This window comes from Lynx canadensis, chromosome B4 (genome assembly GCF_007474595.2).
Source record: "Lynx canadensis isolate LIC74 chromosome B4, mLynCan4.pri.v2, whole genome shotgun sequence".
Taxonomy (NCBI): Eukaryota; Metazoa; Chordata; class Mammalia; order Carnivora; family Felidae; genus Lynx; species Lynx canadensis.
In genome coordinates, this window is record NC_044309.1 from 131191317 (window position 1) to 131219309 (window position 27993).

Below are 27993 nucleotides of genomic sequence, written 5' to 3' on the forward strand. Positions count from 1 at the left end.
GGAACTCCTAGTGACCTTCAGGACCTCCTGGACACCGTCCTCCAGTGGGAGGCTTCCATGCCCCACCCCCCACCTGTCCCCCCCAGTTCGACACCGCCAGTCCTGCTGCTGTGTCTCCTTGCTTTATTTCTCCCCGTTTACAAAAGTTAAACAGGAGGACGTATGGGGGGGGTGGGGAAGGGGGTGTGCGGGGCTCCTCCCTCCTGGGGCAGAGAAGGGGAAAGGGGGTGGGTGCACGAGGCAGGCCCCCAGGGAGAGTCCTGGGGCCCTTGGAGGGGAAGAGACTGTCCTGTCCCCCATTCTGCCTGCTTTACTTTGAAGGTCCCAGACCCCAGGTCAGTCCCCCGGGAGGGGCAGCCACTCCCAGTTCCAGGGCCCCGGCTTCTTGGGTCCACCGCTGCGCTTCTTGCTGCTGCCCCCAGCTCCCGACAGCCCCTGGGCAGGTGTGGGGACGAGCTTAGACCCCGGATGGAGGAGGACGCCTCAGCGGATGAGGGGCGCTGAGCGGTCGTTGGTGACTGTGGGCCGCAGCTTTACGGTGGCAAAGGGGTTTGTGCCCCTGTGAGGGGAGATGGGTCGGGGTGAGAGGGCCCAGGTTCCCTCCCCACCCCCCACCCCCGCCGTCCAGCTAGCTCTGGCTCCAAGGAAGGTCGCCAGGTGCCTGAGCCATGTCCGCCCCGACCTCCTGCCTCCACTGGTCACCGCTCACCCCTGCCTCATCTCCCCCCTCCCCAGAACCCCTGCCGAGCCCCCACCCCCACGCCGCCCCCAACTCCTGTCCTAGGACTCACCGAGGGAAGAGCTCTGGAGGGTGCTGTTCCGAGGACATAAGTTTCTGCAGTGAGGGTGGAGGAAAGGGCCAGGTTTAGGGGGGGAAAGGGGCAAGTGAGCCCCCACCCCTGCAACTCCCCATTCCAGGAAGGCAGACGACTAGACCAGAGGCCCCTGCAGGCCAGGCTTCGGGGAAATCAGGCCCGGGCATTTCCGAAGCTCAGAATTCTGTGGGTTTCAGACTTGAGAAGGCTCTGGGCCAGGGCACCAGCTGCTCTCCCTGCACCCCCCACCCCCCACCCCCGGTCCCTGCCCAGCCAGTCCCAGCCCAGGCTCCGTCCGACCCAGGACCCTGGTCTTGCCTCTCCCGGGAGGTGGGAAGGACGGGCCTTTTCCCAGTGCTCCCAGCAGGACCACGGGGGCTCCAGTCCCTGAGAGGAATGTTTTCCCCCCACCCTCTGCCCCAGGCTCAGAAGTCCATCCCACACCCTCCCTGCAGATTAGGCAAACTGAGGCTGGGGAGGGAGGGCCCCCCTCCAGCCAGCCAGTGGCAAAGCAGGGAGGTCCCCCGGTCTCCAGTCTCCCAGCCTGCTGGATGAGCCCAGGCCTGGGGACCGGCTGGGGGGGAGGGGGGAGGGGGCTCACCTTGACGTCACTCGCCACCCCATGCTGCCCACGCTGCTTCGGCGGCTACTAGGCAAGGGCGGAGGGTGCAGGGCTGGGGGCGCGGCTCGGTATCCGGCTCGGGGTTCGGGAGCGGGATTGGCCGTCCCAGTACTCGAGGGTGCTGTAGAGTTGCCCGGCCGGCCCAGGAGGTCATCAAGGCTGTGGCTGCCCCGGAGGGGGTAGGATCTGAGTCCAGAGCAAGGAGGGACGGGCAGGGGGTCAGGCGTCAGGCCCCTGCTGCTTCCCCCCCCCCCCCCCGATCTTGCTGGGCCCCTCAGCATCCTACCAGCTTCTTCCCTTGCAGGGGGTGGGGGGAAGGCCACAGGGCTTGGAGGCAGTCCTCCGAGGAGGCAGAGGGACGGACGCAGTGACCCTGGCATGTGGAGAGGTGAGGGTCCCCTTCCTCCGGGGACCGAAGGAGGCTGGGTGCACTCAGGACTGCCACTCACAGATGTCCCCCTGGGGGGGTGGGGCCGCTCCCCCTGAAGTCCCACCCCCGCCCCACCTCCCACCCCCCAGGTACCTGGAAGGTAGCTCATTCATAGGGTTCATCAGGTTCATGGAGGTCACTGGGGTCAAGGGGTTCGTGGGGTTCACAGGCACCTCCTCCAAAGGCTTCACATAGGCCTCGGGGAACCAGCCGCTCCTGCGGGGTGGAGGCAGAGGGTCCCATAGGCAGAAGGCCCAACAACCGTGCCCAAGAGAACGCTTCCGAGGGCAGTTACCGGGCAGCGCTGTGTGCCAGGCCTTGCTCGAAAGGCTGTGCCCAGAGTAACTCGTTGAATCCCCCCCGGGAGACCTTTCTCCACCTCCAAGCCCAACTGTCCAGCTTCATGTCCCGCCAGGGGCTAGGTCACCTTGGGGGGAGCCGGAAGTCCAAGGAGGAGAGCGACATGTCCGAGGACATGTGGTGACCGGCTTCATTGGCTACTCGCCGAGTACCCACCACGCGAGGGCCCACAGAGAGCCCGACACACTTCCTGCTCCCCGGAGGCCCCCCAGCCTGGCCGACAGGCCCACAGACGGATGGTTGCCAGGGGACAGGGGACAGGGTGGGGGGCCCGGAGATCACGGGCAACTGTACCAGCCAGGGGAAAGGGCACTCGAGCCTAAGGTGCCTAATACCAGCCAGTGCCCTTTCCTCCTCAGCCCTGCCCCTTCCCTCCACCCTAGAACCCTGGTTCCGGGGACCCCGGGCACCCTGCCCTTAGAGTCCGTGCCTGGCTGGAGGCTCATCACCGCCCCTCCCGAACAGCCAGGGTTCGGGGAGAGGCACTTTGCGCGACGTTCCTTAGCTTTTTCAGACCCCGCGGAGCCCAGCGGATTCTTGCAAGCACTCTGGAAAGCGTTCTCCACAAAAAGCCACCTTAGACCTCCAGACCCAACCAACAGCGCTCTCGCCTGAAGGTGACTAGGAGCTATTTCACCTCAAAACTGACAGACCAGAAGCATTTCCACGCGTTTTGCTTCCGCCTTCACCGTAAAGTGCCTACGGATAAAAGTTGCCCCCCTTCTTCCCTGACCTGCGAGGCACAGAGGGGACGGCAAAATGTCCCGGGAACGTGGATGGAGAGCACCGGCCCCCGGTGGTTTGACACTCAGGTCCCCGGGGGGGGGGGGAAGTCTGCTACACGCCTGTTGTGGGGACTTGTGCGGGTCCACGAGGCGGGGGTTTCCAACCCTGGTGGTTGTGGCCATCTCCCTACGTCGCCAGCACAGCCTTCCGTTCTTGATCCAGTAGTCCCCGGGCCTCCACCCCTCCCTCCGTCCATCATCCCACCCTGCCTCCCGCATCCAGGATCCACGTGGGCAGCCACCCACGGACCGCCAGTCCCTAATCCGTCTCCACCTGCCTGCCCTTCTGCCAGCCCGTTCACATGCTTCCCCACTCACCCCTCAGTCTACGTAGGCACCCCACATCCGTGCATCCTCTTGCAAGCACCTTGACGTGCACCTGCTGACTCCTCCCTCTAAGCCTCCATTCACTCAGGCCACTACTCTTGCCCTCCTTCCTCCCTTCTCTCCCTGGCTCGAGTGGGCACCACACCCTCTCCGTAAGGCCCCGTGGGGGGTCACTGCCTGGCTCCAGCAAGCCCCCACCTTCCCGTTCGTTCCTCTCGAGGGCCACCGCCCTGTACTCGGCAGGGAGGCTCTTCCTACCCCCTTGGACTGGATCCTCATCCAACGGAGCGCCGCGCGGGAGAAGGGGAGAGCCGTCTACCGCCCTGGGGCTGGAGGTTGCGGGGCGAGGAAGCCTGCGGGGTCGGGGTGGGGGGGGGGCTCCTTCCACCCCCCTCCCCTGCGCCCCGGGGGCGCCCACTCACGTGGACGAGCCCTCCAGCTTGCCGTAGAGCCAGCCGTTCTGGGCCTCTGGCACTAACACCTCCACGACGTCTCCGGCCGAGAAACGCAGCAGCGTGTGGTTGGCGCCCTCCGAGTGGGAGACGAGGGCGCGGACTCTCCGGGCGCCCCCGCCGCCGCCGCCGCCCCCGCCGCCCGGGCGCTCGCCGAAGGAGTTGGAGCGCGAGCGCTGGGTGCTGCCGGCGTAGAGCGAGGCTGCCGGGGGCGGGGGAGAGCGCGGCGGCGCGTGGGTGGCGGGTTCTCCCCCGCGATCTGGGCCCCTTCCCGGCCCCCGCGTCCCCGGCCCTCCCTCTGCGCTCCGGGGCGCCGGGGCCACTCACAGGCGGACGGCGTCCGGGGCAGCGACCGGCGGTCTGGCTCCAGCTGGGACGCGGACCTCGCCTCGGCGGCGGGCTCGGGGCCGGGGCCGTAGGAGCCGGAGCCGTGCCGGCTGCGCGGGGAGCTGAACTCCGCGAGCGGCCGCTGGGGCTGCGAGGGGAGACGGGCAGGGGAGGGTGGGGCGGGGAGGGGAGGGGTGGGCCGCGGCGCCCTAGTCCAGCCCCCACCCCCAGTCCCAGACGTCGGCGTAGGGGTTCTGGGGCCTGCGGCCCCAGCCACCACGGGGCGCCGAGGCCGCGCCGGGGAGGAAAGGCCGGCCCAGGGTGCGCTGCGTAGACGGGGAGCCTGGGGGGCAGAGGCTCCATGGGGGGGGGCCTCGGGCCCCCAGGGCGCCGTGGCGGGTGCGGGGATCGGCGGGGGCGCGAACAGCGGCGTTGGCGCCCAGGGCCTCACCATGTCCAGGCGGGTGGGCGTCAGCGGCCCGAGGGGTAGGGCTGGCCCCAGCACTTGACCCCAGCAGGCCGGGGGAGTGGGCGGCGCGTAACGGCTGCGGCTTGCCTCCGACTGTCTCCTTCCACAGCAGCACGCCGGTTCTGGAGCGTGCTCCGGGCCTGGCCGCGTGCGGGGCGGGGGGGGGGGGGGGGACACCGGGGTCAGCCAGATCGGAGCTGGGGACTCAAAAGTGACACCCTAGGCCTGGGAACTCGGGCCCTGCAAGCTGTGGATGACGGGATCGTCAAGCCGGAAGGAGCCAGAGATGGCCGCGGGGTCACCTCGTAGGGTTCGCTAAATAGAGTGAAGCCAACCCAGGAAACTACAACTAAGGAAACGTGGCAAATTTCCAATCACACGTGTGCTCCTAGATCCAGCCATACCTGAACGCCTTGAACTAAAGGGATAAACTAACCAAAGGGATAAATACCTCTCCTGGGTAAGCCAGTTTGAGTGGTTTTCTAAAAAGAGGCCCTTCAAATACAGTTTTTCCAGTCTATTCCTTTTAGTCTACGTAAGCACCCCTAGTGCCCCTGGTACATAGGCATCTAACTGTTTGAATACTTTCAAGGACGGGAAACTCAGCAGTTGACCCCGCAATTCATAACAACCTGGGGTGAGGGGACTTTAAATGTCAGACCTGCTGTGTGCATTAATCATTTTTTTAGGGGGCGCTTGGGTGGCTCAGTTGGTTGAGCGACCGACTTCAGCTCGGGTCATGATCTCACGGTTGGTGAGTTCGAGCCCCGCGTCGGGCTCTGTGCTGACAGCTCGGAGCCTGGAGCCTGCGTAGGATTCGGTGTCTCCCTCTCTCTCTGCCCCTCCCCCACTCATGCTCTGTCTCTGTCTCAGAAATAAGTAAACATTAAAAAAACATCACTTTGTTAATTTTCTGTATTTTATGGGTCGACATCCCCGGGGCTTTGTTAATCCTGCCCAGATTGTCCCTCCCGGGGCCCGATAATTCCTAGAGATAGTAAGCAACTTGCCAGTAAGCACGTATGCAAAACAACCGGTCCAAAACCCACATCCCTAACCACCTCCCTTATCTAACACACACCAAGCCAGTATTTCCCCTGACCTCAATCACCCCAGAGCCAGGTGCCAGACAGTTAGAACCAACCCCTAGAGCCCAGAGCCCAGTGAAATTATTCAAACCATCCCGTCTTTCAATGGCCTTGACCTCTCTGTGCTGTCACTCAGTCACTTCTATAAATTAAATCCCAGGTATGATCAAAACACCATGCTCTCTTCTGTTACAAAGGTCTCCCCCTGGGAATGCAAGCTGGTGCAGCCGCTCTGGAAAACAGTATGGAGTTTCCTCAAAAAACTAAAATAGAACTACCCTGCGACCCAGCAATTGCACTACTAGGCATTTATCCACGGGATACAGGGGGGGCTGTTTCGAAGAGACACATGCACCCCCATGTGTATAGCAGCACTATCGACAATAGCCAAAGTGTGGAAAGAGCCCAAATGTCCATCGATGGATGAATGGATAAAGAAGATGTGGTATAGATCTACAATGGAGTATTACTCAGCAATCCAAAAGAATGAAATCTTGCCATTTGCAACTACGTGGATGGAACTGGAGGGTATTATGCTAAGTGAAATTAGTCAGAGAAAGACAAAAATCCTATGACTTCACTCCTATGAGGGCTTTAAGAGACAAAACAGATGAACATAAGGGAAGGGAAACAAAAACAGTATAAAAACAGGGATGGGGACAAAACAGAAGAGACTCATAAATATGGAGAACAAACTGAGGGTTCCTGGAGGGGTTGTGGGAGGGGGGAGGGGCTCCATGGCGAAGGGGCACTAAGGAATCTGCTCCTGAAATCATTGTTGCAGTAGATGCTAACTAACTTGGATGTAAATTTAAAAACTAAATACATAAGTAAACAAACATTAAAAAATAAATAACCAAAGGCCTCTCCCTTTTCCAGTCAAGCATCTCCTCCCCCAAGGCCAAGCTCAAGACCGTCACCTTAGGAATAAGCAAAGCTTCCCTTTGTCGAGCATTTACTCTGCGCCAGGCCCAGTGTTCAAGCCTCACCCGTATCGTCTTATTTGATTCTCGCAATAGCCCTGGGAATTAGATGTCACTATTACCACCGTCTTATCGAAGAAGATACTGAGGGTCAGAGTAGTTAATGACTGGCCCCAGGTCTCACAGCCAGTGAGCCTCGGCGTGGCCTGCACTAGTCCATCTTGAGGCAACTTCCTGGGACGGCACCTTTGGACGCTTCCTCCCTTCAGTCTGGGCCAGCTGCTGAAAACCTCATGGGGATCTCGGGCAGCCAAACAGCAGCGACTCCGTCACAGGAGCAAGTGGCCAGCGGGTCACTAGGGTGGACAGCCCCTACGTTGTCTTGGTCACGGGTGCTAGGGCGTTCTGGGAGGAAAGGCCCCGGCAACCAAGTCCCAGCCTGGACAGCGCACAATTTTACTGGCTTTCGTCAGCCCTGCCTCCGGGCGGCGTAGCCAGGGATCGGGAAGAAACAACCGCACAGGCTTTCAAAACCATAAGAGACCGTGGGGGGGGATTTCCAAACAGGATGGAGTGGGAGAGCCAGTCTAAGTATGATACGGAGCCCCCTATGCTAGAAAAGACGGATACATTTGGTTAAGTCAAGATAATTTTTTAAGCACGGCAAAACCTACAATAAGCAAAGTCAAGCGATAAATGACAAAACTGGGAAGATACGTGCCTCTCATCACCAAGGAAGCTCTAATCTCAGTAACATATAAAGAGCTCCGAGAAACTAATAAGAAAAATGGAGGAAACGATGCTGATAGCACAGTGAAGGGCGTCCGATGGCTCTGAAACATGAAAAGGGTATCAGTCTCACTTGTAAGACGAGGATAAATGAAACCACGTCCGGAGAGACCATTTTTACCTCGCTGGCTGGCAAAGAGGGACAAGCTTGCCGTCACGCTGTCATCGAGGAAAAGAGGATCTCCTAGTTTGCTGGCAGAAGGGTAAACTGGCACAGCGAATGCCTACATCCCTGGGCTCGCCAATTCCATTCCTAGGAACGTATCCTGGAGATACGCTCGCACAACTGTGACGAGCCCGGAGAAGCCCGAAGGGCGAGGTGGCCGAGAGGCATGCTATTGACCAGACGCAGACTCAGCCAGGGTTGGTCACGGGAGGCGCGTGAGAATGACCGCTTGCTGAGCTCAGGCCCTCATCATTCTTTCTTTAAAAAAAAAAAAAATTTTTTTTTTATGTGTATTCACTTTTGAAAGACAGAGAGAGACAGAGCGAAGCAGGGGTGGGGCGGAGAGAGAGGGAGGGGACGCAGAATCCGAAGCAGGCTCCAGGCTCCGAGCTGTCAGCACAGAGCCCGACGCGGGGCTCGAACCCGCGACCGGTGAGATCGTGACCTGAGCCAAAATCGGATGCTCAACCGACTGAGCCACCCGGGCGCCCCCTCATCATTCTTTCAATCTTGTTCCAAATCTTGTGCGTTCTGTTTATAGACAGAGTGACAGGTAAACACGTATGTTTGACTATCTTCGGGAGTTAGATCTTGTGTGTCCTAAAAACCAGCTGGATAGAGCAACACGATACCTACCCCACATCCTTAGCAAATCTATCCCCTAGAGCCACGAGGAGTGAAAACATGTCCACGCAAAAACTTTCACTTACATCCCCGCTGGCATTATTTCTAATAGCCGCAAAGTAGAAACGACCCAGATATCCATCCACGGATGAATGGATAAATAAAATGTGGTCTATCCAGACCGTGAAATGTTATTTGGCAATAAAAAGGAATGATGTACCGGGGCGCCTGGGTGGCTCCGTCGGCGGAGCATCCGACTCTTGATTTCGGCTCAGGTCACGATCTCACGGTTTGTGAGTTCGAGCCCCCGTGTGGGGCTCTGTGCAGACAGCGCGGAGCCTGCTCGGGATTCTTTCTTTCCTTCTCTCTCTCTGCCCTTCCCTGTTCGTGTTTTCTCTCTCCCTCTCTCTTTCTTTCTCTCTCAAAATAAATAGATGAACTTTAAAAAAAAAAAATCGTAAAAAAGGAATGATGTACTGATTCCGGCCACAACCTTGATGAATCTCAAAAGCGCGAAGCTTCGTGAGAGGAGCCCGTCACAGGGGACCCCGTATCGCATGATTCGTCAATTACGTGCTGTGTGGGTTAGGTCTCAAGAAGACCATTTAAAAGAAGGTAAAACAGTTCTGGAATGCAGCCCCAGTCCGTGGGAGAGAGGAGGGGCAGGGGGAGAAGGCTGAGCCCTGAGCTTGGGGCTGGCTGTGGGACAGCGTCTCCCACTCTGCTCAGCACCAGGGGGTCCCTGGGTTCAGAGACTGGGGAAGGGGCTTGGCTGAGGCGGGGAGGCCGGAGTCTGCTGCTGGCTGTCGGGGGGCAGCCGACTGCAAGCAGACAGATCTCCTGAAGGGTAGCTTTTGTTTTCATCTTTGGGGGGGTGGGGAAGAGAGCAGGGGCCAGGAGAACCTAATTCCACTGGGCTCCTTCGCATGAAACTTACATCATTACATCAACCTTGTGAAGAGGGGATTATTTCCTTCTTTTGCCAGAGAACAAATGAGACTCAGAGAAGTGAAATCACTTGCTAGGTCTGCAGCCGGGGCGCAGAGGCTGGGGAACTGAACAAGAATATGAAGAAAGAGAAATAGAAACGAAATAAGAATGCACAGAAATCGGAAGCATTGGACAGAGGGATGAGGCTGGGGCGGGGGGGGGGGGGGGGGGGGGGGAGGAGCCCTGTTGGGGGCATCAGGAATAGAGAAGCTGCCTGGGTGGGTGGGTCAGGGACCCAGATGGAAATAGAGACAGAGCCTCTATTTCATAGACACAGCGGGGCTTTAAAAAATATTTATTAAATACGTGAGTGAGGGGCACCCGGGTGGCTGTCGGTTAAGCGTCCGGCTTCAGCTCAGGCCATGATCTCGTGGTTTGTGAGTTCGAGCCCTGCATCAGGCTCCGCACTGGCGGCTCAGAGCCTTCTTGGGATTCTCTCTCTCTCCCTCTCTCTCTCTCTGCTCCTTCCCCACTTAAAAAAAAAATAAATACGTAAATGAAAGAACAAACGATATTGGAAAATGCAGGGACAAGGTCATCAATTTATGAAGGCACGGTGGAAAGATCATGTCCCAGTGTCCTTGGCACCTCCTTCTGTACATCCCACCAGCCACCCCCCGCCCCCCAGAGGGGTCAATAGCTAGACCAGGCCAGGTGGGTAGGAACTGTGAGGCATCAGCCCCTGTTGGACCTAGAGAAGACAGCAGGACAGAACTTTGACCAGTGCTGGGCTGGCAGGGGCCTGAAGTGCTCCCGGACAGTAATACAAGAGGCTCTTAAATATGGAGAACAAACAGAGGGTTACTAGAGGGGTTGTTGGGGGGGGGCTAAATGAGTAAGGGGAATTAAGGAATCTACTCCTGAAGTCATTGTTGCTGACCAATTTGGATGTAAGTTAAAAAAAAATAAAATTAAATACAAAATAAAAATAAAATAAAATAAAAATGTCAAGAAAGAAAGAAAGAAGTGCTCCTTTCTCCAGGAAAACACAGTCTGCACGAGTGTGTTGAGTTTTGAGGGTAGAGCATAGCTCCTACTCTCAACCAGGTACCCTTGTGCAGTGCACGACCTGCGCAATCTTCCCCGGCAGCCCTGTCTGCGGGGGTTCTCCACATGGGTAGGCTACATTAATCCCTATTCCTGAGGCTGAGTGAGAGCTGATATGCAGCAGGAAGACCTGAGTTAGAGATGGGGTCCACTGCCCCCTCCCCCCACATTTGTCAGTACCTCTGCCTGAGCCCTTGCAGCTCACCTCAGAATGGGAAGAGGACCATGAGGAGGCAAAGGAAAGAAACAAGGTACCTAAGAGGACCCAGTGGTCAGGGAGGAGAACCCAGCAGACCACCCAGGCAGCTGAAAGAAGGGGTGACAAGCTTAACAAGACCTTGACCGGAGCCTTTGCTGCATAGCAGACACCTTCCTACCCAGACAAAGGTCAGGACTGTAAGCTTTAAAATTCAACGGATGAACGGGGGCGCCTGGGGGGCTCAGTCAGTGAAGCGTCCGACTCTTGACTTCGGCTCAGGTCACGGTCTCACGGTTGTGAGATCAAGCCCCGCGTCAGGCTCAGCTCGGAGCGTGGCGCCTGCTTGGAATTCTCTTCCTCTCCTTCTCTCTCTGCCCCTCCCCCGCTCATTCATCCTCTCTCTCTCCCTCAATAAACGAATAAACCTAAAAAAAATAACACAGTGAACAGATGAACTCTAAGAGAGAGTAGTCCTGTTGAGGACACCATCAGTTGCCTGACAAGTCAAGGGGAGAGAGATCTCAAAATACAGACCAAGAAGAGACGAACACATGGGGAGGGGGGAGGGGGGTCGTAGATGTGGAGTTCCAGAAGGAGGAAAAGGAATGGCGGCGGAGAGCTAATAATTTAGGAACCAGAAGAGCAAATAGCTACCCTGACCTGAATATAGGCCTGAGCCCGCAGAGGGAGGGGCCCGGACAGGCCCTCGTCTATGGGTAACCAGACAAGTTTCTGAGTCCCAAGGACACCAAGAAAATCTCCAAGCATCCAGAGAAACAGCCAGTTGCATAACTAATAACAGGACACAGACCGGCACCCGACTTAGCATCCGCAACACGGAGCGCTAGAAGCCGGAGGAACATCATCTTGGGCCACAGGAGAAAAGGGCCACAGCTCTGGAGTCCTGTAACCAGCTAACGTGCCACTCGGCAGTCAGGGTAAAAGTGGGACATTTGCAGCTGTGCACGGATTCAGACGATGTGTCTGCAGAACATGTTCAGTTAATCGGGACAGAAACCTCAAGACAGTGGGAACGGAAAGGAATGAAAACAGTGGCGAGCGGTGTATCTGGTCACGTGGGTCATGATGCAAAGAAATGACGAGTGAGAGCCTGGAACTAAAATTCCCGAAGTTTTGGGCAAAACCAAGAGCCGGAGTTGGGGAGGATGAAGGGAGGCGTCAGGCCACATCTTAGAGTGCCGGGGAGGGCAGGAAAATTCTTCCCAAGGCCTTATCTTAAGGGCTGGGGAGGGTGCTCGATGGACAGAGTAGTGTCGGCGGGGGGGGGGGGGGGGTGTCCGTATATTTTGGAAAAGATAATAGATGAATATCGATTACCATGAGGATCACAAAGTGAGGTCATCGTGAGTAGAGATGAAAAGGACAGTAGGATTTGCAAACTAATAAAGGGGAAAAGGAGGGGCGCCTGGGTGGCTCAGTCGGTTAAGTGGCCGACTTCGGCTCAGGTCATGATCTCGCGGTCCGTGAGTTCGAGCCCCGCGTCGGGCTCTGTGCTGACAGCTCAGGGCCTGGAGCCTGTTTCGGATCCTGTGTCTCCCTCTCTCTGACCCTCCCCCGTTCATGCTCTGTCTCTCTCTGTCTCAAAAATAAATAAATGTTAAAAAAAATTAAAAAAAAAATAAAGGGGAAAAGGAAATGTATAGTGACACAGCCACAGCGGCAAGAACGAGCATGGAAGAAAAAGAGGCAACAAACATAAAAAGGAAATGCACTTGACTCAAGTTATACAGAAAGAATAAAACAGGTGTATCACTTGGGTTCAAGGGGAACGAACTGAATTCTGCTATTGGAAGACGTGGACTGTCACTGGTAAAAAAAATCAAACTGAGCTGTATGTTAGTAACAGAAAACACACTTAAGAGATAACAGAAGAGAAAGGAGGGTAATTTGAATCTCAGGCAAAGTGAAGTGAAAAGCATCAGACTGGATTCTGAGAGGCCTTAAATACATAACTGGTAATATTTACAGAGAAGATTAGATAGTTATAAACCCAACAGCACTAATCAATAGGGCAGCTGAATATGGAAAGCAAAATCCATTAGAAATCCAACGAAAGGGGCGCCTGGGTGGCTCGGTCGGTCGGTTAAGCGTCTGACTCCCACTCAGGTCATGACCTTACGGTTTGTGAGTTCAAGCCCCGCAGCAGGCTCGGTGCTGACAGCTCAGAGCCTGGAGCCTGCTTCGGACTCTGTGTCTCCCTCTCTCTCTGCCCCTCCCCTGCTCATGCGCTGTCTCTCTCTGTCTCAGACATAAATAAACATGAATTTTTTTAAAAAAAAAGAAGAAATAAACATTAAAATAAATAAGTAAATATTTTTTAAAAAAGAAATCCGGTGAAAAATGAAAGACTCTCTGATCGGTCTAGCAGACAGAAGAGAGCAAGAGCACAGAGGATTTAAATAATACGATAAAATTATAGGCAATAACTCAATACGCCCATGAATTAATGAATTTGCAAATAGTATCTGCAAGCAGGAATGAGAAAGTAAACGGTTCCTACGTGAACGAAGAAAGGCGTGAATTAGTGAATGAGTGTGAGAATAAGCAAAGTCATGAACGAAGGAATCAATGAATGAATAGCTGATGACACAAATCAACATAGAAAAAAAGAATAGATGGGGAGAGTAAACGAATAAAATAAATATCTACAGAGGGGAAGGAAGGAAGGAAGGCAAAGGCAGGGGACTCTCTGGGGGTAGCCAGCTCACAGAGAGCACAGACCCGAGGAAGGCCCCCCGTTAAGCCCGGCCCCGGCCCCCGCTCACCCGGCCAAAAAAATGCAGGAAGGTGTTGGAAAGCAGCAGGTGCTTCTCGGCCAGGAAACGATAACGCCGCTTCTCTTCCAGCTCAGCTGCCCGCTGGCTCTCGGACATGAAGGCCTGCATCTGTGCGTGCAGCCGGTTCACGCTCTCCTGGGGGAGAAGCGGGTTCTAGCAGGAGGCAGCGGGTGGGTGTCTGCCACATCCCACCTCCCCCCAGTGCCAGCTGTCCGAAGCCCCCCTGTCCTTCCTGAACCACCTCCTCCTGGAGGCCCTCCCTGGAGCGCCCAGCCCATCCTGGCTCCCAGGCCCACCTCTCATGGGCATCCTCGTGCTCTGTGTCCGCCCGGCCCGGGGAACTCCTCACGGCCATGCCTCTTTCCCCAGCTCCAGGCACGGGGCCAAGCATGGAGTGGGGCCCGGGGAGGTTGGTTTAAGAAAATGTGAATGAGTTGATTCATAAGCCCTTACTTGGGAGGGAAGATTCTGAAGAGGAGAGGTAAGAGCTTATTGAAGGAGCCAGAAGACTGGGGGCGCCTGGGTGGCTCAGTGGGATGAGCGTCCAGCTCTTGATTTCCCCTCAGGTCATGATCCCGGGTCGTGGGATCGAGCCCCGCGCTGGACTCTGTGCTGACTTTGCGGAGCCTGCTTGAGATTGTCGCTCTCCCTTTCTCTCTGCCCCTCCCCTGCTTGCTCTGTGTCTCTCTCGAAACATAAATAAATAAACACTACAAGAAAAAATAAAGGAGATAGAAGAGGAGACAGGAAAGGAGATAGAGGTCTTGGAGACAGAGGGACAGGGCCAGGGCCCCCGAGCTGGGGAGGAGGGCCGGTCCTAGCCGGGGGCAGGAGGGAGGAGAGGATGGCAGGGACCTGCGCTACCGTGATCAAGGAGCAGCATGGTTGAGGGCCTTCGGTTTTCTCAGTGAAGTGGAAGGCGGGAGGCCTGGGGAGGGCCAGGAAGTGACAGCACAGGGAGCAGCGCTGAGGGTGGCCCCGGAGGGCCGGTGGTGCCCAGCCGCCAGGGGCTGGCTGAGCGCTCTGGCTTTGCTCACGGCAGAGGGCATGGCAAGTGGCCCTCCTAGAGTTGGGCTGATGCTGGGCGGGGGACCTGGGTGGCAGGGGGGAAGGGGGATTGTCAGGGCGTCCCCCCCAGAGCCCGGCTTGGCCCCCCAGCCCACGCACCTTCATCTCCCGCGCATTCTTGTCCCTCTTGCGCTCCATGCGCCACAGCTCAGACATGTACTTCTCCAGGTTGGCGGCTCGGTGGCGGTATTCGATCTCATAGTGCTGGCGGCTGTCCTTGGGTGGCGTGGAGAGAGGGGGGGGCGGGGGCTCAGCTGGGAACACGTACAGCCTGGGGCCAGTCGATACCCAGCGCAGGCCTCGGTGTGCTCATCCATCAAATGGGGAGAGGCGGTCTTGCCTGTGATGGGCTGGGGGGGGGGGCCAAGGTGGGTGGCCAGACTTACTTTGATGAACTGCACGTCCAGCTTCGTGTTCTTTTCCATGTGTTGCAGCAGATCTCCGTGGAACGTCTGCACCTGTGTGGAGTACAGGGTGGGGGTGGGCAGGGTGGCCCCGATCCTTCTAGACCCCAGCATCCCTCGCACCGCCCAGTCTAATACAGCCCACCGCGTTCCTCACACCCCAGGCACCTGCCCAATCGTCAGAGACACGGTCATAATAAAAGCACCCGGAGGGAGGGAGGATTGAATGGTTAAAAAATGCGAAACACGGGGCGCCTGGGTGGCGCAGTCGGTTAAGCGTCCGACTTCAGCCAGGTCACGATCTCGCGGTCCGGGAGTTCGAGCCCCGCGTCAGGCTCCGGGCTGATGGCTCGGAGCCTGGAGCCTGTTTCCGATTCTGTGTCTCCCTCTCTCTCTGCCCCTCCCCCGTTCATGCTCTGTCTCTCTCTGTCCCAAAAATAAATAAACATTGAAAAAAAAAAATTTAAAAAAAAAAATGCGAAACACTTAGTGCGGTAACTGGGTCGCAACACACGGTCCGATACGCGTAGCAACGTCTTCTGGTTCTTAGACTCAGTCTGTGCTTTGGTCATGCGGTACCCTCTGCCTGGAATGTGCTATCCAACTTGAAATACCAGCTTCCCTGCCCCCCTCTGCCAGGAGGCCTTCCCGACTTCCCCAGCGAATCCACCGCTCTCCCGTTTTCTTTCTGGAACGTGTATACGTTTGTTCGTTTACTTTCATTCTTCGAGCCATAGGCCAGATTTCTTCCTGCGCCCCTGTCGCAGCCCCTTTGGAGATGCAGCGAGCCGCTGTGGGCACGCACGTCGTCTGACCCATCTCCGTGTCCCCAGCCACCGTGGGCAGGGCCCGACCCAGGGAAAGCGCTCACAGCTGTTGAGAGGTCTTCACTGAGGGGTGGCCGTTCGCGTGACAGTGGGACGGAGGCGGCTGACCGCCTGCGTGGCCAGGAAAGCTACTGGCTCAGGCTCAGAAAACCTGCATTCTAGTAGATCAGCCTCCAGTTTGCTCTGTAACTTTGGACAAGATGCTGCCCCTCCTCTGGGCCTGTTTCCCTATCTATAACAGGGAAGTTTCGGCCAGATGCTCTTGAAGGTTGAGCTTTGTGAACCTGAAGAGCTTTGACGCTATGGGCCTTGGTGGTCACCCGGCACATTCCCCCACCCTGCAGCCACTCCCGTCTCTGCTCAGCCTTGTCTGCACACCCTCTCCCCTCAGCAGCACCTGCTCAAGAACCCTCAGTGGATGCCGCCTGCTGCCACAGGGGTCCCCACGCTGGGCTGTGGGCGCTCTGTCCCTTGGGGCAGGGCACTGCCCAGAAAGAGAATGCTGGTAATCTTCTCCTCGTATTCGGGGAAAACCAGCCAAGCATAAAAGTTGCAAGTTTTACGGGCCCCTGGGTGGCTCAGTCGTTTAAATGTCTGACTCATGATTTCGTGGTTCGTGAGTTCGAGCCCTGCGTCGGGCTCTGCGCTGACAGTGCGGAGCCTGCTTGGGATTCTCTCTCTCTCTCCCTTTCTCTCTGCCCCTCCCCCGCTCTCGCTCTCTCTCTCTCAAAATAAATAGATAAACCAACTTTTTTTTCAAGTTGCAAAATTTACATTTTTTTTTCCTTCCCATAATTGTTTCTGAAACCCTGGTAACGGCTGGTCTGTAGGGGAGCTTGAGTGTGGCCCCCTCGGGACTGGCCACGCCTTGAACCCTGAGTTGTGGCTGCTGGTGAGTGTGTGTGACGGGGGGAGGGGGGAGGGGGTCAGTGTTAGGAGTGGCACCAAGTCCACGTTTCTGCCCTTATCTGCTGGACCCAGGAAGTAAGGAAGTGAGCCACCTCAACCTGCACTGCGGGACCTCCCAGTGGAGCCCTTGGGGCGCCTCACTTGCCCCTCCCCGGGCTCTGCTTCCCCCTGACCGGGCAGTCTAAGACTTGTGCTTGAACTCCGAGCGTATGTTCTTGAAAATCTGCACAAATCGCCCAAAATAAACAACGGGGCTTGGGGGAGATGAGGGGTTGGAGCAGACCTTCAAAAAGCCCGGCAACTTTGTAAGCAGAGCACTAATAAAGTGGATGAGTGGTACCTGGAGACGAACTTGAACCACGCCGAAGGCCACAGAAAATATCTGCAATGCGCAAACCCGACAGAATGGACGCGGCAGCTCCCCTGAATTACCTCCGCGCTGGCAGGCTGAGCCGTGCAGGGGGGTAGGGGACGGGGGGGAAGTAGGACTGTCACAAAGGTGGGCAAGGGAGGCTGTGCAGCCTGCCCCCAGCTGAGGGCCCTGGGTGGCTGGGAGCGGTCTCCCCAAGGAGGCCTGAGTGCAGGAGCTCTTTTAAAATGTTCTTAAAATACAGATCAAAGGGCTCTTGCTGTCAGTGCAGGAGACAAGTTGGGGGCCTTTCCCCGCCTCCTAATTCTGTTTGCCTTTTCCCACTCTCACCTGGGAGATGTCGCTGTGAATAAGCTAACCTTGCATGTGATCAGATGTCACTCCTGCCACGTATGAACGGAGTCACACCGTGGATATGTGTGTTAGAACAGGGCGGCTGGATTGTAATTCTTCCCATTGCCACAGTTTGGCTGTGATCGCCAAAGGGGTAGAGGGCACAGACCCAGGATGTCCCATTAAGATGGGGCCCGAGCACCAATGGGTTAATGGAAAGTCTTTGTCAGGCTCCAGAAGAAACGAATCTATTAAGAGGTTGATAACTGATGTGAACTTTGAGCTCTTGTTATGGGGAAACCATAGGACTATTAGCAGGTGGCTTCTGAAACAAGGAAGTCATCAACCCCGGGCAGGTCAGATTCCCAGCAGGTCAGAAAAGAGACTGCCCTTCCCAGGGTTTCCTCTCCCAGCGTATCCTTCATTACCGGGTCCTGTGAGCACCTCAGTACAGAAGCTGAGAGCAGACCCACTGTCGAAAACACGCACTGTAAGCTCTATGTATTGACTTCTTTCAGTGACTTACAAGAGATCTTTTTGTCGCCTACACAGGAAAACCCCCTGAAAGAATTGTCCCTGTGAGCTGATCCCACTCCTGCCCTCTCGTTTGCTCGGGAAGCCCCTCCAGTCAGTCTGTGCCCCACCATGCCAACAACAATGTCCTTGTTGAAATCACTGACACTCCACAGTGCAAAGCCAGCTGTCAGGACTCATCTGACTCGTCCTGTGGTCATCATCTGACACCGTTGACCATTCCCTCCTCCCGAAACACCTTCCTTCCTTGGCTTCCGGCCCACCGCCCTCTCCTGGTTTTCCTCACACTCCCTAACCTCCACTCCCACTCGCCACCCTCACTGCCTCTTGTCTGTCCCGCTGATTCCCCCTCATCTCCTGATCTCCCAGGGCCTCTTCCCTTCCCTTCCTACACCCACTACCTCCATGAGCTCATCTGTCCATGTGCTCACGACTCCCAGACGAACAACCCGAACCTAGACCTTGACCCCAAACTCATACATACAACTGATGTCCACATCTCCATTTGGTTTTCTGATAAGCATCGCAAACTTATCATAGCTAAAGCCGAGTCCCTGATCTCTCCCCTCCACCCAAACTGCTTGCTCCACACTCAATATTTCCCACATCGGCTAACGGCGACTCCACTTTCCAGTTGATCAGGACAACACCTTGAAGTTACTCTGACGTTCCCTTTTCTTTTACAACTGACGTCTACTCCATCAGAAAGTCTTATTAGCTCTACATTCAATCTGATTTCTTCTCAACACTACCAGTGCTGCCACTTTCCAAGTTATTTCAATCCTCCCCTAGATTATTGCAACAGCCTCCAAACTGGTCTTCCTGCTTTTGCTTTTGTCCTCCACTGCTGATAATTTTTTTTAATGTTTTATTTTATTTTTGAGACAGAGAGAGACAGAGCATGAGCGGGGGAGGGGCAGAGAGAGGGGGAGGCACAGAATCCGAAGCAGGCGCCAGGCTCCGAGCTGTCGGCACAGAGCCCGACGCGGGGCTCGAACCCACGGACCGCGAGATCGTGACCTGAGCCGAAGTCGGTCGCTCAACCGACTGAGCCACCCAGGCGCCCCGATATTTTATTCTTAGTACGGGAGCCAGAGCGATCCTACTAAAATAATGTCAAACAATGAACAACTGGAGACTGAAATTGAAAAATTCCAACTGTAGGAATGCCTGGGTGGCTCAGTCAGTTAAATGTCTGACTCTTGCTTTCAGCTCAGGTCATGATCTCAAGGTTCGTGAGATCGAGCCGCACATCAGGCTCTGTGCTGACAGTGAGGAGCCTACTTGGGATTCTCCCTCCCCTCTTTCTGCCCCTCCCCACTGATGTGTGTGCATGCACATGCTCTTGCCCCCTCAAAATAAATAAGTAAACGTTAAAAATTCCAATTATAATGGCTAAAAAATCAAATACATAGGAATAAATCTATCAAAAGATGTGCAAGACTGCTACCCTGAAAATGACAGGGTGTTGCTATGAGAAATGAATAAATGGAGAAGTATACCATGTTCATGGATCAGAAGTCTCAATATTAAGATGGACCATTAATTTATGGATTAATGCAATCCCTCTCAAAATTCCAGCAGACTTCTTGAATTGACAAGCTGATTCTAATTTTTTTTTTTTTCAACGTTTATTTATTTTTGGGACAGAGAGAGACAGAGCATGAACGGGGGAGGGGCAGAGAGAGAGGGAGACACAGAGTCGGAAACAGGCTCCAGGCTCCGAGCCATCAGCCCAGAACCCGACGCGGGGCTCGAGCTCACGGAGCGTGAGATCGTGACCTGGCTGAAGTCGGACGCTTAACCGACTGCGCCACCCAGGCGCCCCAACAAGCTGATTCTAAATATGTAAATGCAAACATTGTTGAATGTCCAAAATAATTTTGAGAAAGAAGAACAAAATTCTTAGACTACTTGATTTTTAAGACTCACTATAAAGCAATAACAATTAGTACAGTGTGGTATGGTTGTAAGGATAGACAAATATATATCAGCGGAACAGAGTAGAGAGCTCAGAAATACACCCACACATATACAACAAAAAATTTTTTGACTAAGACACCAAGTGACTTCAATGGGAAAGCAAAGTCTTTTTGAAACGGTGCTGGAACAATCGAATGTCTATACAGGGGGAAAAAGAACCCTGACTCTATGTCACTTCATACACAAAAGCAAATTTAGGGTGGGTCATAGAAATAAACGTAAAGCCCAGAACATACAGCTTCTACAAGAATACTTAGAATATCTTTGCCAAAGGGGTAGGCAACGATTTCTTGAAAAAGATATGAGCACAAGCCATTTCTTAAAATTGTCAAGTTAGTAGAGACAGGTGTTCTTTTTGGTGTTTGCTCTTGCCATAGCATTGACTCATGAACTGTAAGGTAGTTTACTGAGTTTAAACAGATTCCACCTTTTATAAAATGAAAAACATAAAATAGCTAAATTGGGTTTCCTAAAAGTCTAACTTTCTGTTCATCAAAGACACTATTTAGAAAATGAATAGACAAGCTATAGGTTGGGCAAAAAAACTACGCACCATGCATATACCTGACAAAGGACTCATATCTTGACTATACAAAGAACTCCTATAAGTCAACAGTAAGTATTACCTGATAAATGGGCAAAGTACTAATCAAACACTTCATGAGACAAGATATGCAAATATCTGGTAAGCCTGTTAAAAGTCTTCAGTCACTGGCAAATGCAAAATGAAACCACAATAAACTACCATTCCATACCATCTAGAATGGCTAAAATAAAAAAGGCTGACAACATCCAATGCTGGCGAATGCATAGAACAGCAGCAGCTTTCAAACATTGCTGGCAGGGGTGCGGCTTAGCACAAGAGGTTGGGAGAGCTCTTTGACGATTTCTTATTAGAGCTAAATATATGTCAACCCTGAAACCCACAGATTTTGCCCCCAGGTTTTTTCCCAAGAGGAATGAAAATGTACATCCACAAAAGACTTGTATAAGAGTGTTCGCAGCAGCCCTCTTCACAATAATCGCAAACTGGAAACAACCCCAACAACCATCAACGGAAAAACCAGATAAACACATTGTGGTATATTCGTTCAGTGGAATACTAAGCAATCAAACAACAAAGCAGCGATGCCTGTGAAATTCACCAAGGGAACGAGGTGGGACGCAGAGGGATACTCATGTATGATTCCCTTTGTATGAAGTCCAACAACAGGCAAATGAATCACTAGAGATAGAAATCAGAAAGTGGTTGCCAAAGAGGAGGAAGACTTTTTAAATTCTTGAAAAAAGCTTATTTCTTTATTTTGAGAGAGAGAGAGAGAGGCAGAGAGAGAGGGAGAAAGGGAAAATCCTAAGCAGGCTTCACACTGAAGCGTGGAGGCTGACGCCTCAGGACTCGATCTCACAAACCCGTGAGATCATGACCTGAGCTGAAATCAAGTCAGATGCTTAACCAATGGAGCCACCCAGAAACCTTTTTTTTTTTTTTTTTTTTTTTTTTTTTTTTTTTTTTAAGGAAAAGTGAAGAAATGAGAGTGACTGCCAATGGGAATGGTGTTTTGGGGAAGGGGGTGACAAAAATGTCCTAAAGTTAGGTAGTGGGGATGGTTTCAAAACTCCGTGGGTACATTAAAATCTTCTAAATCGTGCACTTTAAGGGGGTGAATTTTGGGGTGCCTAGGTGGGTCAGTTGGTTTAAGCGTCTGATTCTGGCTTTGGCTCAGGTCATTATCTCATGGTTCATCAGTTCAAAGCCCAGCATGGGGCTCTGTGCTGACAGTGCAGAGCCTGCTTGGGATTTTCTCTCTCTCTCCCTCTCTCTCTGCCCCTCCCCTGCTCGTTCTCTCTCTCTCAAAATATATAAATAAACTTAAAAAAAAAGGTGAATTCAAGCTGATATTATATATTTAACATATATTATATCATATATAATATATTTATATTCATATGTACAATAACATATAATATATATTATATTATATATGATAATATATATTATTGTGTATACATATACAACTATGATAGGACTTCTTATTTTTTTTATTTTTTATTTATTTATTTATTTTTTTCAACGTTTATTTATTTTGGGACAGAGAGAGACAGAGCATGAACGGGGGAGGGGCAGAGGAGAGAGGGAGACACAGAATCGGAAACAGGCTCCAGGCTCCGAGCCATCAGCCCAGAGCCCGACGCGGGGCTCGAACTCACGGACCGCGAGATCGTGACCTGGCTGAAGTCGGACGCTTAACCGACTGCGCCACCCAGGCGCCCCTGATAGGACTTCTATTACGGACTCCATTCGGGGTCTAGGTATTAAATCATAATATCTGGAAGTGGAGGAGAAAAAAAAGAAATGAAGAAAGAAGTAAAAATAGCCAAGAGGAAGAAACAGATATTGAAGATAAGCTATGGAGATCCAACATACAGATAATAGGAGTCCCTGAAGAAGAAAGGCAAAGACAGAGAACAAAAATATTCTAAAAACTGGGATTCAAGACAACTGCCTAAAATTTAAAAAAAACGATGCCTAAATTTAAAAAATATATATTTAAAACTACATATTGAAAAAGCATATCATATACTGATCATATTGACCCAGACTGATCAACATCAAGACACATCTAGACAAATTACTGAACTTAAGAAACAGAAAAGAAATCTTTCGGGCATCTAGGTTAAAAAAGTAAGTGATTTACGATGGGAAAAAATAGACGATCAGACCTTTCAACAGCAACACTCAACATTCCATGCCAGAAGGCAACTGGGATATTTGAATGCTTTCCTTCTCTGGATCCTTGAGAATCAGGATTTTTTTTTTTTTAATGTTAATTTTTGAAAGAGAGAGAGGCAGACCGACAGATAGACAGAGGATCAGAAGTGGGCTCCGAGCTGACAGCAGAGAGCCCGACGCGGGGCTCGAACTCACAAACCGTGAGATCATGACCTGAGCCACAGTAGGACGCTCAACCGACCGAGCCAGCCAGGTGCCCCGAGAATCAGGATTCTTGATGAAGACCAGGAACAAAGGAGATGCTGGTGTAATACCAGAAGAGGCTGAGCAAAGCAAGACACCCAGCAAGCTATCAAAACCAGTAGGGTTGTGCCCAAAAGAGTCAGGAGCCAGACTGAAGAAGCTTCTACTGGCCAAAGAGGGGACGTTTTCAACTTTGCCAAAGCCAATAATCACAGAGGACTAAAATACATCAAATGTGTTGAAGTCTATGATACTGGGGGCGCCTGGGTGGCTCAGTCAGTTGAGCGTCTGACTTCGGCTCAGGTCATGATCTCAAGGTTCGTGGGTTCGAGCCCCGTGTCAGGCTCTCTGCTGACAACTCAGAGTCTGGAGCCTGCTTCTGATTCTGTGATTCTGTGTCTCCCTCTCCCTCTCTGCCCTTCCCCCACTCATGCTCTCTCTCTCTCTCTCTCTCTCTCTCATAAACATTAAAAAAAATTTTTTTTTTAATTGGAGCCCTCCAACACTTGCTATCCGCCTTCCCTGCTCTTTCCTCCAGAGCACATTTTGCATCTAAGCTGTCACTTGCTAGTCTAGGGTTTTGTCCGTCTCCTCTCTTGGGGAAGGCAAGGGTCTCCCCAGTGCCTGAACAGTGCCTGGCACCCGGCAGCAAATGGCTGTCGAGTGAATGAGCCCGAGGGGGAGGCGGCCTCTGGCGTCCTGGGTCTGGTACGGTTCTGGCCGAAGGCCCTGCCTGGCTGTCACAGCCAAGACACTGGTACCCAGAGAGGGCAGCTCTCCTTACAGAGAGGCCCTGGATGACACTTGTCCCTAGCCAGCCCAGATGTGCCACAAGTGACACGGAGAGCCATCAAACCCGAGAATCGGAAGTCACCGGCTCCCCGCACGAGGTGTGCTCCTTAACTCCCGTCCTGAGCCCCAGGAAGAGGCACGGCTGGGCTCCCAGCCTGCGGGTGGCCGCCAGACGGGCGCCCAGGACCAGGGTTTCCCCCTGTGCAGGATGCGTGTTCTCTGCTCGTGACGTCGTTCCCCATTTTGACATAGTGATCAAACTGCTGAGTGTTTTTACGGCGTTCCCCCAAAGAGCACCCTGACTTCCAGCGGTTCCCGGCCCCCACCCCACATTTGAGAGCCACGTGCTGTGGCAATGAGCTGACACTTCCTCCCGAGCTTTCCGAGACCCCTCGCCATCAGGTCCTCTCTTGCTCCGCCCCGGCTCCCCATCGTTGGCTCACTTCTGCCCACCACACACGCGCCTAGCCCGCCGGCCCCCTCTGGGAATGCGCTCTCGCCTCCTCTCCCTGCGGCCAGGCCGCACCCCCTTTTCAAAGCTCGCTCTTTCTGTCCAGACTGGGCAAAGCCCTGCTTGGTGCCACGCTCCGGCCCAGCCCTTGCAGGGATCCGAGTCCCCGCAGAGATAGAGACGGGGTGATAGATTCTGCCTCTAATCGTCATGGCGGAGACGCACGGAGGGCTACAGGTGGGTGCCGGGACATAGGAAGTCGCTTAGGCCTCACAAGAATCCTGCCAGCGGTTTTTACGGTCGTTTTCGTTTCACACACAGATAAGCCCAAGTGCAGAGAGTCTTGTCCAAGGTCACGAGGCAATGATGGTGGCGCTGGCTTTGAACCCAGGTGCTCCGGCTGCAGAGCTCGCTTTCTTAACCACCACGTGCTAAGAACGGATAGAAGCAGCATTGGGAGTCCAGAGGGGAAGTGATGAACGCGCCCAGGGGTCAAGGGAGGCTCAGGAAGGTGCCGGCCGGCAAGGGTAGGGGTGGTTCTAGGCTGACAGACCAGCACGAAGATAGCCCCGCGGTGAGGGCACCAGGCCGCGTCTGCAGAGGGCAGCTCTTTGGGGTGCTGGGCTGTGATGGGGGGGCGCCACGGGGAGACTGCTGGCTCAGCAGGGCCTGGAATCCCTCACCGAGAAGACTGGGTTTGGTTCTGTGGGTGGCCGGGGGTGGAAGGGCTGTCCTCGTGGGCATGACGAGGTCAAGTGCCTGGCTACTCTCTTGGGGGCGTGGAGGGAGGGGCCCGCGGAGCCAGGGAGGGGGGCAGGGCCTGGCCGGATGCACCCGGGCAGTGGTCCTTTCTCTCCCCAGCTCCTCCACTCACTCTGGAATTTGGGGCAAGGGACTGGATCTCCGAGACTCAGTTTCCTCCTTTGTAAAATAGAGATAGAAGTACTTCCTGCCTCCCAGGGTTGCTGGAGGCTTGCACAATATATGGCAGATAAACACGCCCAGCACAGCCTGGCGCCGGCGGGTGCCCAGAAGGGCAGTGCTCGTGTGTCGCTAAGGGTCCCAGGGAGTCCTCCCTGAGAAAGGATGTGGGAGGTCGGGGCCCCGGTCTTCCTTGGAACACAGCCCAGTCTCCTCCAGGCCGAACGGCCTGATACTCACCACCACCTCCAGGTCGGAGTTCAAGTGCCGCTGGGTATCTGACATCTGCACCAGGATCTCCCCTGGAGGCAGGGGGGGGCAGCAGCTTCAGTGGGGCGGCCGGCCCCGCCCACCCCTCCTCCTGCTAGAAGCTGCTACAGGGGGCTGCCAGAGGCTGGATTTGGGGACCAAAGTCCAGGGAGTTCCCAGATGGCTCTGGGAGGGTGGCCGTGCCTGTCCCAGCCCCGGAACAGCCCTGCAGGGAGTGGTGGGGAGGGGCTTGGGCTCCAAGGAGTCTGGGCCGTGGCCGCAAGGCCTGCGTCTCGGGGAGATTTCCTGGAAGGGCAAGAATATAGCGGGCACGCTCCCCGGGATCTCAGGACGGTGGGCGAGGCAGGCCTCGGGCCTGAGGGATGGCGGGAGGGAGACAGAGGGGCCTGGACGGCAGGAGGAGGCCTGGGGTGGAGGCAGGGCTAGGAGGAGAGCACCCCCAGGCCCAAGCGAGAGTGGGGGGGGTAGTGGGAGGGGGAGCGCCTCACCCAGAATCTGCGAGGTGGAGCTCTGCAAGGCCTGCTCCCCGATCTTCTGGATGGCGTTGAAGTATACCTCAGCCGCCTCGGACAGAGCTGCGTGGGGATGGGGGATGGGTCCGGATCCAGCCCCCCCCCCCCCCCCCCCCGATCTCCATCCTCTGGAGACCTCTCCTGACAGGGCACGTGGAGGGGACACTGTGGGGTCTGCCACAGGCGTCCGTGACAGGGAGGGGTGTCCTGGGTGGTGCGTGAGGACAGGCGGCGTCGGCCAGGGGAGAAAGCGGGTGTGGAGCGGGGGGTGGGCTTCCCCCCCACCCCCCGCGGAGGCAGGGCCCAGGGCGGATGCACCGAGCACAGGGATCGGTGCTGAGCCGGACATCCGGGGGTTTGTCATGGGCAGGGGCGTAGGCACCTGCGTGTACCCGTGTGGAAGACCAGTTCTGATGCGCAGGGTAGGGGCGGGCTGAGGTTGCTGGGGGTGGGGGCGGGGGGGAAGCAGGCTTTGACTCTGAGGTCCGGAACGGCAGGGAGGGCTTGGGTGTAGCAGCGGGCTCCATGGATAGCATCAAGGCGACCTATAGCATCACTGTGTGTGTGGCTGGGGCTGTGTCGGCCACCAGGCCTGGCTCTGCGTCTCGGGAGCAACCTGAGGGCACTTAAGAAGTGGGCAGAGGAGGGTGTGGGGGTGTGTGGGTGAGGGTGGTGGACAGGAGTGTGTAGGGCTGAGCCTGAGCTGAGTGTGTGCTGTGGGGTGCAGAGAATATGGGTGGGGACACCAGTGCACGGAGGGACCGGGTGGGTGCGGGCAGTGACGGCCGAGGGGCTGGGTGCCCTGGGCCGGGCACTTACCGTGGAAGGCCCGGAGGTAGTTGTTCCCGAGGTACACCAGGTTCTCCAGGGCAGGGTTAAATTGCTCCATGATACTCTGGAGCCGGAGGGCAAGGGGTGATGGGGGATAGATTGGAAGAGGAAGAAACGTTGATGGGCAGGGAGGCAAGTCACTGGGCCTCAGAAGCAGGGCACCCCCGGACCCAGAGAGAAGCCCGACCCTAGGGGAACCCATCTAGAAATGCGGAGTCACCCAGGATCCTGACTCTGCTGCAGGGGCCTCGGAGGCCATCCCTTGGGCTCACACGCCTGCCCCGACAGGAACTTGTTCCCAGGACAATGCGCCTGGAAGGTTCTCCTCCTCCCACTGGGTTGAAGGCTGTGGTCCATTGTGGGCCCCCAGCTGGGTGTGGCTCAACCCTGCCCTGGGTCCAGGCCCCGCTGGGCTGAACACACAGGCGGCCGACAGTCACCTCAGGGGCAAGGGCAGATCTTGCCCTTCCCAGAGAAGAGCCCCTCGGGAGCAAGGCTGTGGCTGGGTCATAGGCCACCTCAGGCCATGGCCGGCAGGAGAGTACCCTCCATGGTGGAAAGGGCGCTGGGCATGGACTTAAGACTTGGGTCTTGGTTCAAATCCCAGCAGCCTCTTTGGGATCTCTGGTGACCTTGAACAAGCTGTTTAACCCTGCTGGCCTCGGTTTTCTCATCTATCATTTGGGGTGATTATTTTCTATCCTACAGGCAGGGTGCCACGAGGCTTATCTGCGAAAGGGTCTTGTACACAGTAGGTGCTCAATAAAAGTCTATGCAGACTACAGTAACCTCTCTGGAGTGAAGCAGAAAATTTGAGTGAGGGGTTCAGAAAGGAGAGACAGACAGAGACGGGAAGATAGAGACAGACAGAGAGGGACTCTCCAGTCGTGGGCCAGGTGGCTCTCCGGCCCCCCTGTCCCACCTCTGGCCACCCTGGGTCCTGTCCTGCCTTGTCCGGCATCTAGGAGTGCTGTCTCAGCAGGCCTGTCGCTCCCTGGGTAACTGTGTGGACAAACCCCCGCCCTGCGAGCCTCAGGTTGGGGCTGGGGTGGGGGCCTTCGGTCTGCATGTGCCCAGACCCTGATGGCCGGTGGGCCGCGTCTGGGGAAGAGGTGAGAAGGCTGGCTGCGCCCAGGGATCCCCATGTCATGCCCACAAGCCACGCCGGTTCACAGACCATGCTGCGCCCACGCACACCCTCCACCCTCCAGCCCTGGGAACGGATGTTCGGGCCCCGGGCCCCCAGCCACACACACACGCTCACCTTGTAGATGGCCATGGTGGACCTGTAGAACTGGTCCATCTCGGGGGCCATGGAGTGGGCTTCGACCCAGGTGCTGAGCAGGAGGCTGGGGGTGCTGGCAGGGTCGGGAGCGCCGAGGGTCAGTCCCCTCCAGTGCCCACTGCTCTAAGGGAGTGAAGAATCCTGCAGGGTAGCACGGAGGTGAGGGCCTGCCGGCGGTGGCCGGGGAGGTGGCAGCTTAATTATTCACCAGCCAGGGATGTCAGAATGTGATCTGGGGCGTAACCAGACCCGGGGGGAAGGCATCCTGTGACGCGGGCAGGTTCGTGTGACCTGCCCTTCAATTATTTACCCCTGTGA

General features: G+C 55.2%; 1 protein-coding gene and 1 non-coding gene across 2 annotated transcripts; both read right to left on the bottom strand.

Annotated features, from left to right (window-relative positions):
- Window positions 1-117: 117 nt before the first annotated feature.
- On the bottom strand, window positions 118-27993 carry BAIAP2L2 (BAR/IMD domain containing adaptor protein 2 like 2). Its single transcript, XM_030320592.1, is given in 19 exon segments — window positions 118-559; window positions 792-835; window positions 1417-1439; window positions 1442-1481; window positions 1483-1553; window positions 1556-1623; window positions 1961-2083; window positions 3762-3993; window positions 4119-4266; window positions 4570-4620; window positions 4622-4702; window positions 4704-4727; window positions 13200-13346; window positions 14379-14495; window positions 14666-14737; window positions 25018-25079; window positions 25536-25622; window positions 26379-26454; window positions 27655-27993. Coding segments are annotated over 19 exon segments (1593 nt in total). The 5' UTR covers window positions 27706-27993; the 3' UTR covers window positions 118-483.
- TRNAQ-UUG lies at window positions 7956-8040 on the bottom strand. The gene has a single exon. It is a non-coding gene; the product is annotated as a tRNA-Gln (tRNA).